At 39.3% G+C, this 16,758-nt stretch overlaps 1 protein-coding gene across 1 annotated transcript; it reads left to right on the forward strand.

Moving 5' to 3' along the window:
- Positions 1–63: 63 nt before the first annotated feature.
- Positions 64–14,507, forward strand: LOC139715524 (transcription factor BTF3 homolog 4-like). The gene is made up of 5 exons (XM_071627090.1): positions 64–120; positions 2,335–2,586; positions 3,163–3,309; positions 3,991–4,111; positions 12,051–14,507. Exons 2-5 carry the CDS (start codon positions 2,419–2,421, stop codon positions 12,092–12,094), a joined length of 480 nt encoding a protein of 159 aa, XP_071483191.1. The 5' UTR covers positions 64–120; positions 2,335–2,418; the 3' UTR covers positions 12,095–14,507.
- Positions 14,508–16,758: the final 2,251 nt, after the last annotated feature.

A 16,758-nucleotide genomic window follows, 5' to 3' on the forward strand; every position in this document is an offset into this window, starting at 1 on the left:
TCATCATTCTACACTCATATGTGACGTCACTCATCCGCCATATTGAATTCATGTGAATGCAGCCTCGTGGTTTAGATTGCTCGTACGACACAGTTCGCACCTGAGAGAAATGAATTAAAGGTAAGTGAGAACATCATTTTCTTAGCTAGGTGTTTAACGATGCTACTCTTATGAACCGTTAAGTTCAAAATTTTGTCTTGCTAAAGTGAAAGATCGTTTTGAAATGTCATATTATGACTACTAGTTTGACTGAGTCAATTCGCAAGTTCGTTCCTCCGCCCTGTATAGCGTTGTTACCCTGGCATCTTCCCCGCAATCTCTGGCGTGGTTAGTGTACGTGCTGCCGGTCGCAGGTCGCGCCCGCTCGTACGCCATACGTTGTACACGTGTAGCTGGTGCGTGTGACTGTGTGTGTGTTTGTCTTTGTGATCAATAATAACGGCGAGAGGTAAAATTTAGATAATTCTAAGTTGACTTGAAAGTGAAAATAGCGCATGTTGTATTCTGACTTGTATAAATCCAGTTACTAATCTCTTTTCTTGCCTTTTGATCATGCTAAAATTTCATGCCCAGCCAGTCAGTCCAGTGTAGTGAGATGGTCGCATTGGATTTGTCTTTTTGTTTCCTTTGCATAAAAAAAGAATTTAGCACCTTGTCCTTGGGCTGTGCAGTGTTGCTGGGCCTTAACTTTTACTTTTTCTGACTGTAGTTCGAATAAAAACACCAGTTTTCAGCCACCCTCCAGAATCTGGACACTTATCACTATCATCAGGACACAAGACAGCAAATAAATCGTATTGTCACAACACACATTAATCTATCACATCTGCACATCATTTCACATACATACTGGCACTGTCGTCTGGTTGTTCACAACAGGGAAGTCACTTACAAATGTACTTAGTCACCTCTGAAAATCCTTATAAATCCCAAATTTCACCATCAAAAATGCAAAATCGGAGTAACTTTTCCAAAGCATGCGTAAATTATTAAAGTCCCGTGTTAAAATTTAAAGAATCAGGGTTGCTGAAAAAGCACAAAAAAAAATTGAGAAATATGCTGTTCTTGTGCAAGATTTTTTGCTATATCAATATATGCAGCGTGTGCGAACGGTACTTTGTTTTTCACTGACAGCAGCCATTTTGAATAATTGGGAGTTCACGTGATTGCAGCTGTACTAGTGCAGCTCCGAAAGTGTGAAATCCCGATGTACCGTTCGCACATGCTGCATATACATATAATCTTCGTTCTTTGTAAGTTCTAAATTGTGTACAGTATGTCAATATCGATAACATATCAGTGAAAGCTGGAAGAAAATTGGACAACCCAATCAAAAGTTACGCACCAAAATACATGATGATTGAGTGAATGCAGTTCAATATCGACAGTGAAAGTTGGAGGAAAATAGGACAATCCGTTCAGAAGTTTTGAATTTTTGAAGTTTTGGTGATGAGACCGCTGCTTGAGGGGGGCATTTCATGAAGCATTTTGTCAGACCAAGTTGTCGGACAAATTTACTTTCGGCCAATCAGATGCAGAGATTTCAGTAGCTTGTAACAGTTTGTCAGGAAAATATCCTACAACCCCAAAATGCTTTTAAATGCCCCCCAGAAAACTAGTATGGATCATGACATCACATACTGTACAACTGTGTATGCTCTTCGATATAAAGAAAATAATCTGAGGAAAATTCAGCATTGGCCTGATATTTTCTTTGTTCTAGTAGAATGAAAGAGCACTAGACCTACCTCTTTCAGAAAACAGGATGAATTATACCCTTTACATACACTGTATTTCAGTAATACACTTGTAAGTCCATGGAGTGTGTTCTTTCCATAAAATATGAAATCGTAATTTCTGGAATTATCGTTATTTTCTCTATATTGTAGTGCATGTGATGTCATGACCTGTAAGTCCTCTGATCCAGTGGTCTTGTCGCAAAAAAAGAGAGAAAAAAAAGAAGATAAAATCACAACTTGAGAACAGATTATCAGATTTTCCTCAAAATTTCACTGATGTGTTCTACTAATATTTCTGCATTTACTCAATCCACATGTATATTTGGGATGAATTCCTTTTTATCTGTAGTCTTATTCCAGATGCTAAATTCCACATTTGTATAAAACTACAATAATTGTGTGAACAAGAAATTTGCACAGTATTATTTTGGAGAAGACTATTGCACCTTGGTATTGATAAGGCCTATGAATGATTTGTGAAAGAGGTCATCATGCATTTTACTGCTTTTTGTCACAGTATCAAAACTATGCTTCTGTCATGGATCAAAGAATGGTTGTAATCTGTTAAAATTGTCCCTTTTTTTATCATTTGCAGGCATCACGTACATGCTGAGGTCAGACAGTGTGGATTTCTCCAGCATTTATATTTCATGAACTGTTAAATTTAACAATCTCAAAAATGAATCCCGAAAAGTTATCCAAGCTTCAGCAGCAAGTCAGAATAGGTGGCAAGGGTACCCAGAGGAGAAAAAAGAAAGTTGTCCACAAGACGGCCACAACAGACGACAAGAAATTGCAGAGCTCATTAAAGAAATTAGCTGTAAATAATATTCCTGGTATTGAAGAGGTAAGTTCAGGGAGGTGACCTTTTTTTCAGGAAAGAGTGATGGTAGCAATTACACACAGTGGACTCCCATTATAACGAAGTCCTTGGGACTGGCAGCTTTGTTTCGCTATATCTAAATGTCGTTGTAGCTGAATAAATAAACAATAAGAATCTCATGTCATAATGTACATTTCACTACACAAAAGTTAATGGCAAATCCTAATGTTTCTTCATGTGCTTAATCCTAGTACAAAGATTGATTTTCAGGGTGGGGTTGAGGGTGGGGTGGGGGGGGGTTATAGTATGGTACAGTTTGATATTGCATACATTTCCTAATACTGTAGACTAGAAACAATTGCAGCTTGAAATTTGCCACTGGCTTTAGTCAGAAAAAACATAAATAATAGTGTACAGTTTTGCAATTCATGGCACCTCAAAAGTTCCATGTGGGCATGGATGTGAACATTTCTGGTTTTTCAGCAAACTAAAATTTGAGCCTTGTAAGCAGCAGGTTATCAGCAGCATGCAGTGTTCACATTATATCAATTTCTCTACATCCTCGAAAGATCAAACGTTATGTCTCTTACCCTTGACCAGGTAAATATGATCAAGGATGATGGTACTGTGATTCACTTCAACAACCCCAAAGTTCAAGCATCGTTAGCGGCCAACACATTTGCCATCAGTGGACATGCAGAAAACAAACAGCTGTCAGACATGTTACCCGGCATTATGAACCAGTTGGTAAGTTGTTTAGGGCCATTCAGCAGGAGTTGGCTCTACACCTCCACCCTGGAGGAGGCCTTATGTCTTTGGATTGTCTGTCCATTTGTCTGTCCCACCTGATTCTTATCATGATTGAAGAAAAACTGTTCTGTGGATTTTTTGTTGGTACTTGACCCAAGTATGTTACATGAGGTGTAGAAGCTTGGGTTAGTTTTGGGCAAAATCCGTCACCTTTGGCTGTGATGACTAACTCTTTCCTGATGTGGAAATAGGGGTGTAAGGGAGAGAAATGCCATATTGCTTCTCGAATTGCTTATCACCGGTCAATCCAAAGCTACTGTAATGTGAAATTACATTTCCATCGTGTATTTGTTATGTAAATTGTAAATTATTATTTAACAAATTATGAAGTTCATCTCCCAGGAAAAGAAACTTTGAATTTCCATACCCATACGCTAAGATTAGTTGGAACCAGGCGATTTATGGTTAGTACTACCTCATTAAAAGCACATTTCCATTGTATCTGATCTTACAATAATGGGACTCCCCTGTATTAACTACCTAGGCACTTTAAGATTCTGTAGCACCCTTTGGTGTTCCGAGGTACTCCCATGCGGCAAACGATACAGGTTTTGTAAATTTGCCCAAGGTATTTATTTGTTCCCCCAATATTCTCTCTGATGCTGTCGATGTGTGCAGGGTATGGACAATGCAACTCTCCGTAGCAAGCTCCCACAAGACATGCCCATCCAGGAGGCCGGCGGCAAGACGATCGCAGTCAAGCCGGACACCATCGACGAGGAAGACGAGGATGTACCAGGTACGTTTGGTCGAAACAAATCGCCGGGTGTGAATTCAAGGCAACATCGTCATAGCCTTGAGGAAGACACATTGGGAACAGGATTGTCCCTTTTTGGCCCTTCCGGTAGTGGAAAATCAGCTTTTATAAATTCCTTTTTGGCAGTTGAAAAGGAACTTTATAATAAGTCCAAATGAAATTTCATACTGTAAATCTTTTGAAAGATAAACTCTTACCCTCGAGTATAAACATTCATCTTCCACTATATAAATGAAGTTAGTATGGAATAACGTGACAAACAGCAGTTTGAGAGCGCTTCCGCACCAAAATTGTTTCCGATCTAATTTATGGTAATGATATGCAGATGTCATAACAAGAAAATAGCACAGCGTGCATGCATCGACCAAGCCAAAGGTGTACAGCTATCCATGTGAAATCACACATGAAAGATGTTACTGGGAGGATTGATTTTTGCAAATTAATGCAGTTCTAGTGTGACATGTTCCGATTTCTCTAGTAGGTTTGGAAAATTATAGTTTTGAAATGGTTTGAACAATGCAAGTTTATTGTGCTATTGGCAGTTAAACTAGCAACAAGGAGAACAATTTTTATATGTTTTGGCTGACCTTTTTTTTTCCAATGTCACTGCAACGCGACGAGCATGGCCTGATTCATTTCATGCAGAATGTTGTAGTGGGTTTGATTTCAATCTTACCAAACATTCTTTGGAATGCTAGGAACACTTCAAAGGTGAATGTATTGATAAACCTGTGGCCATGAAGATGAAAATGGTTTCCACTGTCGATTTAAGTTAACTATTTTCAGTTTCAGCAAGCAAAGCTCCGACAATCTCTTGTTCTAGTAGCAGAACCAGGCTCGGCGATAGAAAGAGTTTATCGTGTGGAACTCACAGACGCGCCCTCAAACTGCTATGTTTGACATTTTATTTCATCATAACTATGTATAGGGCTCACACCTGTAAATAAAATGGAATGTCCCAGACCCCTTCACAAATTTGTACCAAAGATACCAAAATAAATGAAGAAAAAAATTAATTGAAAATCATTGATGCAGTTTGGCATAAAACTGAATAGCGCTAGATACTGAATATGAATTCCTCTACAAACTGCATTTTGGTTTGAAGATGAAAGCTTTTCTCATGGAATTTGAAGGGGCTATATTTCATTGGATGCATGTACGAAAAATAGGTGATTTTTTGAGTGAAAAGAACTCGTAGTCTGGCTTTGCGGACCCTTGGACAGAGTTTGAGCCGAAGAACCTGCCTTGGAAATTTGATGGATGACAGGGTATAGCTCACTTATCCAGTTTGTGAAGATGAAAGACCTCATTTCTCCCAGCTATTTTACAGACTTTTTTTATGCCTCTGCCACAAAGTGGTGCTGGAGGCATTATGTTTTCGGGTTGTCCGTCCATCCGTTCTTCCGTCCGTCCGTAATGAATTTTGTGGACAGGGTAACAATCAAAACCTTTTGAGGTATCCTAATGAAACTTGGCATGTATGTGTATTAGGGGGTGAAGTTGTGCCTGTCAACTTTTGGGTGCACATGCTCAAGGTCAAAAGTCAAAAGGTCAAGGTCAAATACATAAAATTTCACTATTTCCACCATATCTATGCAATGCCTGAAGATATTTTCTTGAAACTTAGTGTATACATGTATTACCCAATTAAGATTCTCTGGTGAAAGTTTGGGTCATGCGGTCAAAGGTCAAAGGTCAAAAGGTCAAGTAAAAATATTAAAACTTCACCTTTTTAGCTCACCTGAGCCAAAGGCTCAAGTGAGCTATTGCGATCGCCCTTCGTCCGGCGTCCGTCGTGCGTCGTCCGTCGTCCGTCGTCCGTCGTCCGTCGTCCGTCGTCCGTCGTGCGTAAACTTTTTACATTTTCATCTTCTTCTTGAAAACCCCAAGACCGATTTTCATCAAACTTGGCAGGTAGCAGCCCTAGGGGGTTAGGAACTCAATTTGTTAAAATGGGCACCATGCCCCACCCAGGGGGCCCCCAGGGGGGCCCAAACCCCCCAAAATTAAGGAATCTGTAAAAATCTTCTTCTCTAGAACCAGAAGTGATAGAGCTAAGTTAATACTCTGAGTTAGTACATTGATGACTGTAGTTTCAAGTTTGTTCATGGCAGAATCAGGGGTGCCCCCCTTGGGACCCAGGGGAGGGGGGTGGGGAGGGGTTCTAATGGGGCCTAAATTGTACATTTTCATCTTCTTCTTGAGAACCCCATGACCCATTTTCACCAAACTTGGCAGGTAGCATGCCTAGGGGGTTAGGAACTCAATTTGTTAAAATGGGCACCATGCCCCACCCAGGGGGCCCCCAGGGGGGCCCAAACCCCCCAAATGAAGGAATCTTAAAAAATCTTCTCTAGAATCAAAAGTTATAGAGCTGAGGTAATACTATGAGTGAGTACATTAATGACTGTAGTTTCAAGTTTGTTCATAGGAGATCCAGGGGCGCCCCTCTTGGGGGCGGGGGGGGGGGGGGGGGGGGGTTGGGGGTTGGTTGGGAAGGTCCAAATGGGGGCCTGAATTGTACATTTTCATCTTCTTCCTGAAAACCTCATGATGGATTTTCATCAAACTTGGCAGGTAGCATCCCTAGGGGGTCAGGATCTCACCCCACCCAGAGGGCCCCAGAGGGCCCCAATCCTCCCAAATTAAGGAATCTTTAAAAAATTGGGCCCTTATTGTACATTTTCATCTTCTACTTGAGAATGCCTGGTCAAATTTTGGTAGAGCTGTGAATAATTTAGATTAGTGACTGCGTGAAAGATGAACTTGCGATACTCAGGTGAGCGCTAGACCCGCGGGTCTCTTGTTTCTCTGTACAATCGTACCTTGGAAATTGTTCAAGGTATCTTTATGGAACATAGTATATATACATGTACTGACTGGCAGTGATTATCTAGAGAATTTAGGGTTCATGGGGTCAAAGGTCAAGGGCAACACTTCAAAATGTAACTATTTCCCTCATGTTTATGCAAAGCATTAGGATTATTATTTTTTTTACACTTGGTGTATGTATAACCTAATAGAGATTCTCTTGAAAGTCTTTTTTTCTTTTGTTTTTGCCTCAAAGGTGAAAAGGTCTAAGATCAAATGAAAGTGCTGAACTAATTTTTCCTCCATATCTCGGAAGTGGCTCAAGTTATCTTGAAACGTACTACTTGTACATATTTATGCATGTTCTGCCTGACAGTGATTATCTTATGAATTTTAGGGTCAAAGGCCAGATGAAAATGGTAACAATTTTACTATTCAATACAGAAATTGCACTTTGTTTCCATACCTTGAAAATTACTCAATGCATAAACGTATGAATGGGTCAAAGTCAAGTTGAAATCCTTAAATCCAAAATACATGCTCTCCTATTCATCCAATTAAACCTAGGTCAAGGAAGGTGAACATTCAACACATTTGTGACAAACTTGTCATTTTATTATTTTGCCAATTTTGTGAGAATGTAATCACACATTGTCCACATGTACTATCTAGACCTATTAGGAGAATCATGCATTATGGCGGAGGCATACCAGTCGCCATAGCGACATTTCTAGTTTTTAATTTGAATTTTAACACATGTCTCTATGGGGAACTATTTACCCGTGTGAGCCCTATATTTAGTGGAAAATGAATGTTTTATACTATAGGGTATGAGTTTATCTTTCCAAAAAAATTCAAACAGTTTGAAATTTTATTGGTACCTCCGATCCCCCCTTGAAATCAAACGTGTGTTACTGCAGATAAATCATGAGTAATGCCACCTCTTTTTCTGATTTAGAAACACATACTATTTGGTATTTGGCTTTTCATCCAATTAAACCTAGTTCAAGGAAAGTGAACATTCAGCACATCTGTGACAAATGTCATTTTGATATTTTTGCTAAGTATGTGAAATTTTCATCGCACATTGTCAAGACATTGTACTATAGACCTATTAGGAGGACCATGCATTATGGCGGAGGCATACCAGTCGCCATAGCGACATTTCTAGTTTTTTCCTGGAGCCTGGGGTTACAAGCTTTGCTTTTGTGTTTCCTCAATATTTCACATGTTATTGAAAATTGTCTTTTATAGATATGCTGACACACTTTTGTAGTCATGATTGTATTTATATCATATTTTGTATCTTGCTTGTTTGCATTTTATTATCTTTTTTATTTATTTATTTATTTATTTATTTATGTAATTTTTATTTTTTGCTTAGTATATGTATAACATATTACGTAGATGTCAAGTGATATATAAAAATAAACTTGCTGGAACTGTTCACTGTGTCTCGAGTGTATAGACTGGTGAAGTTTCAGTAATTCAATTCAATTCAATTCGATTTCTCTCATCATCAAAAGATACAAAAAGGGGGTACTGTAAAACGATATTTGTGGCATGAAATTTTCATGAATTGGAGCCAACTGCCTTCGTAGCGTTGCTGATAGTTTTACCAATTGTTAATGGCATTCAATGCATGTAGTATGGACAAGAACTTTCACGTGCATTTCAATTTTGTGAATCGTGGCTCTTGCGAAATTAATTAAGATGCACACATTCTTGTTTTGCAGTATCTAATTGAATGACTAATGTTTGCAAATATAGCAAATTTTAGGTTTTGTCATTGTTTAACACTTGTAATCAAAGTCGCAAACAGTTTTCATGGCTACAAACAGCTTTTCTTGTCTGAGTTGTCTCAATGAAAATTTAAACGTATTCAAAAAATTGTCTCTTTTTTTTTTAGGCTCAGAATTTATCTCACAGTAAAATAAACTGTAATTTCCCATTGGTTAACATGCAAAGTTAGTTGGGACCAGATGACTTTTTAGCTCACCTGAGCCAAAGGCTCAAGTGAGCTATTGCGATCGCCCTTTGTCCGGCGTCCGTCGTCCGTCGTCCGTCGTCCGTCGTCCGTCGTCCGTCGTCCGTCGTGCGTCGTGCGTAAACTTTTTACATTTTCATCTTCTTCTTGAAAACCCCAAGACCGATTTTCATCAAACTTGGCAGGTAGCATCCCTAGGGGGTTAGGAACTCAATTTGTTAAAATGGGCACCATGCCCCACCCAGGGGGCCCCCAGGGGGGCCCAAACCCCCAAAAATTAAGGAATCTGTAAAAATCTTCTTCTCTAGAACCAGAAGTGATAGAGCTAAGTTAATACTATGAGTTAGTACATTGATGACTGTAGTTTCAAGTTTGTTCATGGCAGAATCAGGGGTGCCCCCCTTGGGACCCAGGGGAGGGGGGTGGGGAAGGGTTCTAATGGGGCCTAAATTGTACATTTTTATCTTCTTCTTGAGAACCCCATGACCCATTTTCACCAAACTTGGCAGGTAGCATCCCTAGGGGGTTAGGAACTCAATTTGTTAAAATGGGCACCATGCCCCACCCAGGGGGCCCCCAGTTGGCCCAAACCCCCCAAGATTAAGGAATCCGCAAAAATCTTCTTCTCTAGAACCAGAAGTGATAGAGCTAAGTTAATACTATGAGTTAGTACATTGATGACTGTAGTTTCAAGTTTGTTCATGGCAGAATCAGGGGTGCCCCCCTTGGGACCCAGGGGAGGGGGTGAGGAGGGATTCTAACGGGGGCCTAAATTGTACATTTTTATCTTCTTCTTGAGAACCCCATGACTCATTTTCACCAAACGTGGCAGGTAGCATCCCTAGGGGGATAGGATCTCAATTTGTTAAAATGGGCACCATGCCACACCCAGGGGGCCCCCAGGGGTCCCAACCCCCCCCCCCCCCCCCCCCAAATGAAGGAATCTTTATAAATCTTCTCTAGAATCAGAAGTTATAGAGCTGAGATAATACTATGAGTGAGTACATTAATGACTGTAGTTTCAAGTTTGTTCATAGGAGATCCAGGGGTGCCCCTCTTGGGTAGGGGGGGGGGGGGGGGTGGTTGGAAGGGTCCAAATGGGGGCCTGAATTGTACATTTTCATCTTCTTCCTGAAAACCTCATGATGGATTTTTGTCAAACTTGGCAGGTAGCATCCCTAGGGGGTCAGGATCTCAATTTATCAAAATGGGCACCATGCCCCACCCAGAGGGCCCCAGGAGGCCCCAATTCCCCCAAATTAAGGAATCTTAAAAAAATTGGGCCCTTATTGTACATTTTCATCTTCTACTTGAGAATGCCTGGTCAAATTTTGGTAGAGCTGTGAATAATTTAGATTAGTGACTGCGTGAAAGGTGAACTTGCGATACTCAGGTGAGCGCTAGACCCGCGGGTCTCTTGTCTCATTATGTAAGCAGATTCCCCTGTATTGTTTGAGTAGGGTGCTCATAAATCAGAGCACTTTAAAGTACCAAACCCAAAATAGCATTGGGTTATCTGTCTTATATTTGTTCTAGTTTGCTGCAGGAGTACAGTACATACATGTAGTTGACATCAGTTTACATTTGCTTGTTTGAGAGTAGAACATGGAAGGTTTTTAATGTAAAGCCTAGAGTATTGAAAGTGGTTTAAGGTGGATTTCATTTCATTTGGAACAAATTGTTGTTTACCATGGTACAATGCCAAAGAAGGTGGTAATTTTCACCAGCAAGCCTTTTCAAAATTAAGGGGCTGGAATGTTACTGCAGATATATCAAGAATAGTGCCACCTTTTGTTCTGATTTTGAAAGAAATACATACTAGTGTACTGTAGTAGTGAAGAAGGCAGACACACCAGAGAGCTGCTGTAGAACCCACAAGAGGCATACAATTTTTCAAGTTATTTCTACTCTCACTGGGGGTTGTATATTCTGTTGGATTGTACTCCTAGTTACAGCTATGTACAAAGTAATTTCTCCTTTCCGTTAGATGACATGAGAAAGTTACGCTGTGTCATTTGCTGATGGAATTGCTGTAGATTAGATAGTTGGAAGACATGTTCAGTGTCACTCATTGTTAAAATCAATAAAAGAAAGTTCATTAATCCAAATGAAGCGTAGTAGTTTGCTACAAGTTTCTGAATGAGTGAGAATGACTGATCGAATGGAAGTGGAATCGGAAGACAAAAGAGTTCATGCAGTGGAGTAACATGATCAGAAAATAGCCTAGTAAAGCCTGGGTATCCTGGGGTATGTTTCATAAAGCTGTTTGTAAAGTTACGAACGACTTGCGAGCGACTGGTGATCAGTTCTTGTGCTGAATTAGGAAAATTCTGATAAGTATAGCACATCAGGACTGATCACCAGTCGCTCGTAAGTTGTTCGTAACTTTACGAACAGCTTTATGAAACGGGGCCCTGGTACTCTTGCAGCATACAATAGGCCAAACCAGCAGTGCATACAGTGAGGCAAGGAGTTCTAAATGGGGCAGTTTACTGAATTTGGGTGAAAATAGGCTGAATACAAGGGCAGATGGTGAAGTTACACATGTTGTGTGGTAATTAAATAATAATAATAAATTGGATTTTACAGGTGGATAGGTAACTCCAGGGCCCTTCAGAGATTAGACCATTTAGATTTGGGGGATCATATTTTAAAGTTTCGCTACCTACTCGATGATGCACACAGAAATAAATATTATTTCATGGAATCTAAATATCTCAGCATGATGTTACAGACAATCAAGAAGGGTATGAATAAAAGATATGTGCATTCATAATCAAAGGCTTAATCATACTGAAAATCATAACTATGATACAATTCAAACAGAAGTTGACATTGATGTATCAAACCTCATGCTAGATATGTAGTATAGGTAATCCAGTCAGTGATTTTATACTCTTGAATACAAATATTGTAGGTTATTGATAAACATTTTTTCTCTCGTTTTGCAGCTCTTAAAGATGGGTCTTTTAACAACTCTGACATATCCTTACATGAACATCCATTAATTTTGTACTGCCTAGGCTGCTGCAAGGCTTATTATCTGACTGCACTGCTTGACTTTGCTCCGTTACAAAGTGATGACTTTCCCTCTCTCTCTTGACTTATGTTCACATCTGCTAGATCTTGTCGGAGACTTTGATGCCCCATCGAAGCAGGAGAACTAGGGAGATGCCCGGAAGCAACACGGGCAAACTTTGGCACACAACTTTCTTCACCAGTCAGCCGAGATGTGAAGCCGTCAGCCAGACCAGTTGGCCCCCATTTTGAGGCAAAGGCAGTTGAATTTGCAGAAAACTAAAACATTATCTCTCTTTTTGCTGGCATATGATTTTGCTGGCATATGATTTTGCAGAGAATGATGGACGGTCCACCTCAGCTGCAGAATTGGTGAGGTAATAAAATCAGACCCCAGTTAGAACGTTTGGAAGGAGGGGATTACATCTGGAAAGTACATTTAAAGTCTATTCAAATGAAGATCAATTTATACAAGTCCACAACTTCATTGATATTACCGTGAAGTGCACACCAAAAATGCCCAAGACGCACAACGTGCATAACTGATTTTCACTGTGGGACACTAAAACAACAGTGTATCATAATCTGTCCATTGTGATATATAGTTTCATTTACAGAAATATACCTCAAAAGTAAAAGTTTCACTTTATTCATGTGGGTAAGATGGTTCATTTCTCTTTATAAATATCATCTGCATCTTGGTAAAATTCAGTAGCATCTAAGGGAGTCTCTTCCATCTCTTTTAAACTTCTAAAGCCAGTGTTTATTGTGCTTTATCACAATGAGTGTGAAAGTGCTTCAATAATGGACGCAAAAGTGTCATTAAGATTGCTTTTTGGTAGTTCGATCACATGAGGGGCTTTGTAAACATGTGATACATGCATCACGTTTTGGACTTCTTTCGTAGCCGTCCCATCGATCTTTGTCAATTTAATGACAATAAATTGACAGTTCCAGAAGCACAATGTCAGATATACTTGTATTATGTATTCTGTGTGCACAGGTATCATCATTTTTATGACAATTAGCAAAATTTAGAAAGCATCAAATGCCAACAATTCTCCTTTAGTTGTGCCCGTGAAAGGAGCATGAAAATCCATTCCGTTGTCTTGTCAGTGGCCTGGACATTCTTCCTTTTCGATAGTCTTTTTACTGGTAAGTTAAAAGTGTCAGATGTCTCGTCATATTTGGGGTACCGCCAGTATGCAAATGTCTCCTGGCCAGTCCTGTTCCAGATGCGCAATGTGGGTCTGGTCTTGGCTGCATCTTGCCCACCAGAGCAACGTGCGAACAGCATTTGCTGTTGGCCAAAAAAGATTTGTATTCGATCAACTAGGCCTAAAAAAAAAATGTATAGGAGCCAAAGTGGGCCTTGGACAGAATTAGTTTGAGAAGTGCAGTATTATGTGAGCGTACAAACCAACCAAACCAGGTTATGCCCTTCATTCAGGGGGATTTTTGGAGATTCCTTTGCTTATCTTGTGACCAGCGCATTGCAGCATCGCAGTGACAACCCGTGACTTGAATGGCTGCAAATCAGTATGATTGAAAACCTGTAAACTCCTTTTACGCAAAGTTCAAAGCAAAGAAATGAATAGTAATGAACGAACCGCATGCATTGATTGCATTGCCACCGTATGTGAAAGAATATACGTAACTACACAAACAGAAGTGGCAATGCTACTGAGCTAGCTATCCCACAGTGCATCTGTGTCAGGGCTCTGCAATGATGCTTTGCATATTGGCGGTACCCCGAATTGACCCTGATAAACTAGCTGTGGCTTGTTCTAATGTGAACAAAGTTTATGTTAGTGCCAAGTCACCTTCAGTTTAGATTTCTTCATATTTCAGAACAAATTTAATCCAAAACTTTGAAAATACCACATGTAGGCTCTAAAAACTTGTAGATATGAGAAATTTTTCACTAGAAATAAGAAGTACTGTTTGCATATGTCGAGTGTATGAAGAAAGGTTAGGTGCTGGAAAAGTGCAAATCTGTGTTTTTGTCTTTTTTTTTCTTTGATATTAAAAAGAAATGTCCCACAAAACAACCTAGTTTATCTATACACATGTATTTTGTATTTAAGAGTAGTATGTAGTTGATTTGCATGATATGTTATGCTCATCCTTTTGTATTTGATTTTCAGAATCTTTTAATAAGTTTTATCTGCTTGAGTTTGTGTTTTCCTGGATGATAAGTTTTAAAAGTTGAAATGGTTACCTGCCAAGCATTAGTATGTGTATAAAGTAACAAAAGAATTCATTGTAGAGGACTTCATCTGAGAAACACAGAGGCAAAAATTGTGGCACACTCAATTTTACAATACAGTGTTATGTAATTTGTGAAGTACTTCAATAACATGTGTCACATGTATGCATCAGCCATCTGTTTTCACGTGTTTATCACAGATGGCATTCATTAAGTCTCACTGGTAAATAGGTTTGGGCTTTTGTTTGACACCTAAGGTTTGATACTTATCTGTTCTATAACAACAAAAATACACCTGTAGAAATCTTTAACAGAATTTTGTAACAACTTTTGATGAGAAAGTACAAATTACAATGGAGATTTTTTTTTTGTGATTTGTATGAACTGTTGTAAACGTAGGTTTCCCATCTTGTAATTTTTTTTTCTTTGGTAACTGAATAATAAATGTACAATGCAAATTATTGTACAATGTACATTGTAAATGAACTTCTTTGATTTTGTTTGTGTTTTATCAAGAGTAACTGAGCAATGAATAGCAGTACGTGAAACCCTGATCAGGTGTGGAGAGGACAATGATATAGTTTGGTGTATAATCACAGAGATTGTAAATGAATTTCTCCAATTTATACTGTATTCGTATTTTATCAAGCATAACTCTGAGCAGTAATTAGCACAAGGTGAAATCCAGATCAAGTACAGAGAAGTCAAAAATACGTCATGGGGTAACCATAGAGATCTATCCTGGTTCATCAGTATATATCTTTATGGGTGTAACAGAAGAGTGTTCTTAGAGGTATTTCTTTCTCAACACATACTGGGTGATGTCAAGTTAGATGCTGGCACTGGTGTTTGGTGGTACACTATCTCAACGCCAGCACCAGTGACAGACCAAACTATGTAATCCAATCACATCACATTCAGACTCTAAATCTATCAACACAGAAAATAGTCATGCTGACAGTGAACACTGTAAGTTGTAGAATGAGTAGATTCATTCGACTCAGATTCATCGTTATTGATCTATAATGGGACATAGAAATGTCATTTCCTTTGACATTTGTACAACAATCATGACAATACAAACACATCTCACATCACAGTTGTTTCAATGACATTTGCAATGAACGTTATATGCATAATATATATTTGAAATAAAAAAATCAACTAAATATGTCTGTACGATTAATGTACCTCCGCTGTGTCACATAATTTTCCCAGAAGTTCACAGTACATTCTAACAACAGCAACGTCAATAACAGCAAAGACAACAACAACAACAACAACAACAACAAATGATACTGGAATGTAAAGAGGAAACTCAAAATGTCGGCTGTTTTTGCTGGAAATCTTGAATTTTAAAACAAATCAAATGTGTATATGTGTATAATAATAACTTTCCAAAACTCTTTGGCCCAAATTCACGAAGGTGGTACAAATGAAACCATGGACAAAAACCAGTTACCATGGACAAAAATCATGGAGCGCCAAGTGTCGCATGGAATATTTCGTTATGAAATTGGTCATTTCGTCAACAAAATGACCGTTTCATTGACGAAATTATCATTTTGTAGATGAAATGTTCATTTAGTTACAAAATGTCATTTCGTTACAAAATAATCATTTCATCAACAAAAAGACTGATTTCGTAACGAAATATTCCGTGCGACACTTGGCCCTTCATGGTTTTTATACCCCCGCCAAACGAAGTTTGAAGGGGGTATATAGGAATCAGCGGACGGTCGGGCGGTCGGGCGGTCGGTCGGGCGGTCGGTCGGGCGGTCGGGCGGTCGGGCGGTCGGTCCGTTGCAAATCTTGCGTCGCGAACTACTTCCTCAGTTTTCAACCGATTCCCATAAAACTTGGCACAGATGTGTGCCTTGGGTTGTAGATGTGCAAGACGTATTTTTTGACAGTACCCAAAAGTACGTTGCCATGGTAACGGCATATTATGGGCAAAAATGGGTACAAATCTTGCGTCGCGAACTCCTCCCACAGTTTTTGATCAATTTTTATGAAATTAGGTACAGATGTTCATCTGAATATGTTAATGTGCAAGACACATATTTCAGCAGTGGCAAAAAGTGCGTTGCCATGGTAACGGCATGTTATTGGTAAAATATAGGGCAAAATGCTTCATGACAAAACTGCTTCATCAGTGTTCTTCCAATTCTGATGGAATTCATATTGAATGTTTGTCTTAGGATATAGGTCAGCATGACACATTTCTTGACAGTGACAAAAAGTATGTTGCCATGGTAACAGCTCACATATTATGAGCCAAAATGATGGAAAATTTTGTGTTGCAAACTACTTCCTCAGTTTTTGCCCAATTTCCATGAAACTTGGTACAGATGTGTGCCTTTGGTTGTAGATGTGCAAGACGCATTTTTTGACAGTACCCGAAAGTAGGTTGCCATGGTAACGGCATATTAATGGCAGAAGATCAAGGAGAGATCTTGCGGATTTAACTACTTCCTCAGTTTTTTGACCAAAGCTTATGAAATGTGGCACACACCTTGATCTTGGTGGGAAGATGTGGAAGACATATTTTTCGGACGTGTCGGAAGCTGCGTTGCCATGGTAACGGCATATAAATGGCAGAAG

The sequence above is a fragment of the Diadema antillarum genome, unplaced genomic scaffold (assembly GCF_040938485.1).
Source record: "Diadema antillarum isolate AM-2024a unplaced genomic scaffold, OU_Dant_1.0 scf00000049, whole genome shotgun sequence".
In the NCBI taxonomy this organism is placed as follows: domain Eukaryota; kingdom Metazoa; phylum Echinodermata; class Echinoidea; order Diadematoida; family Diadematidae; genus Diadema; species Diadema antillarum.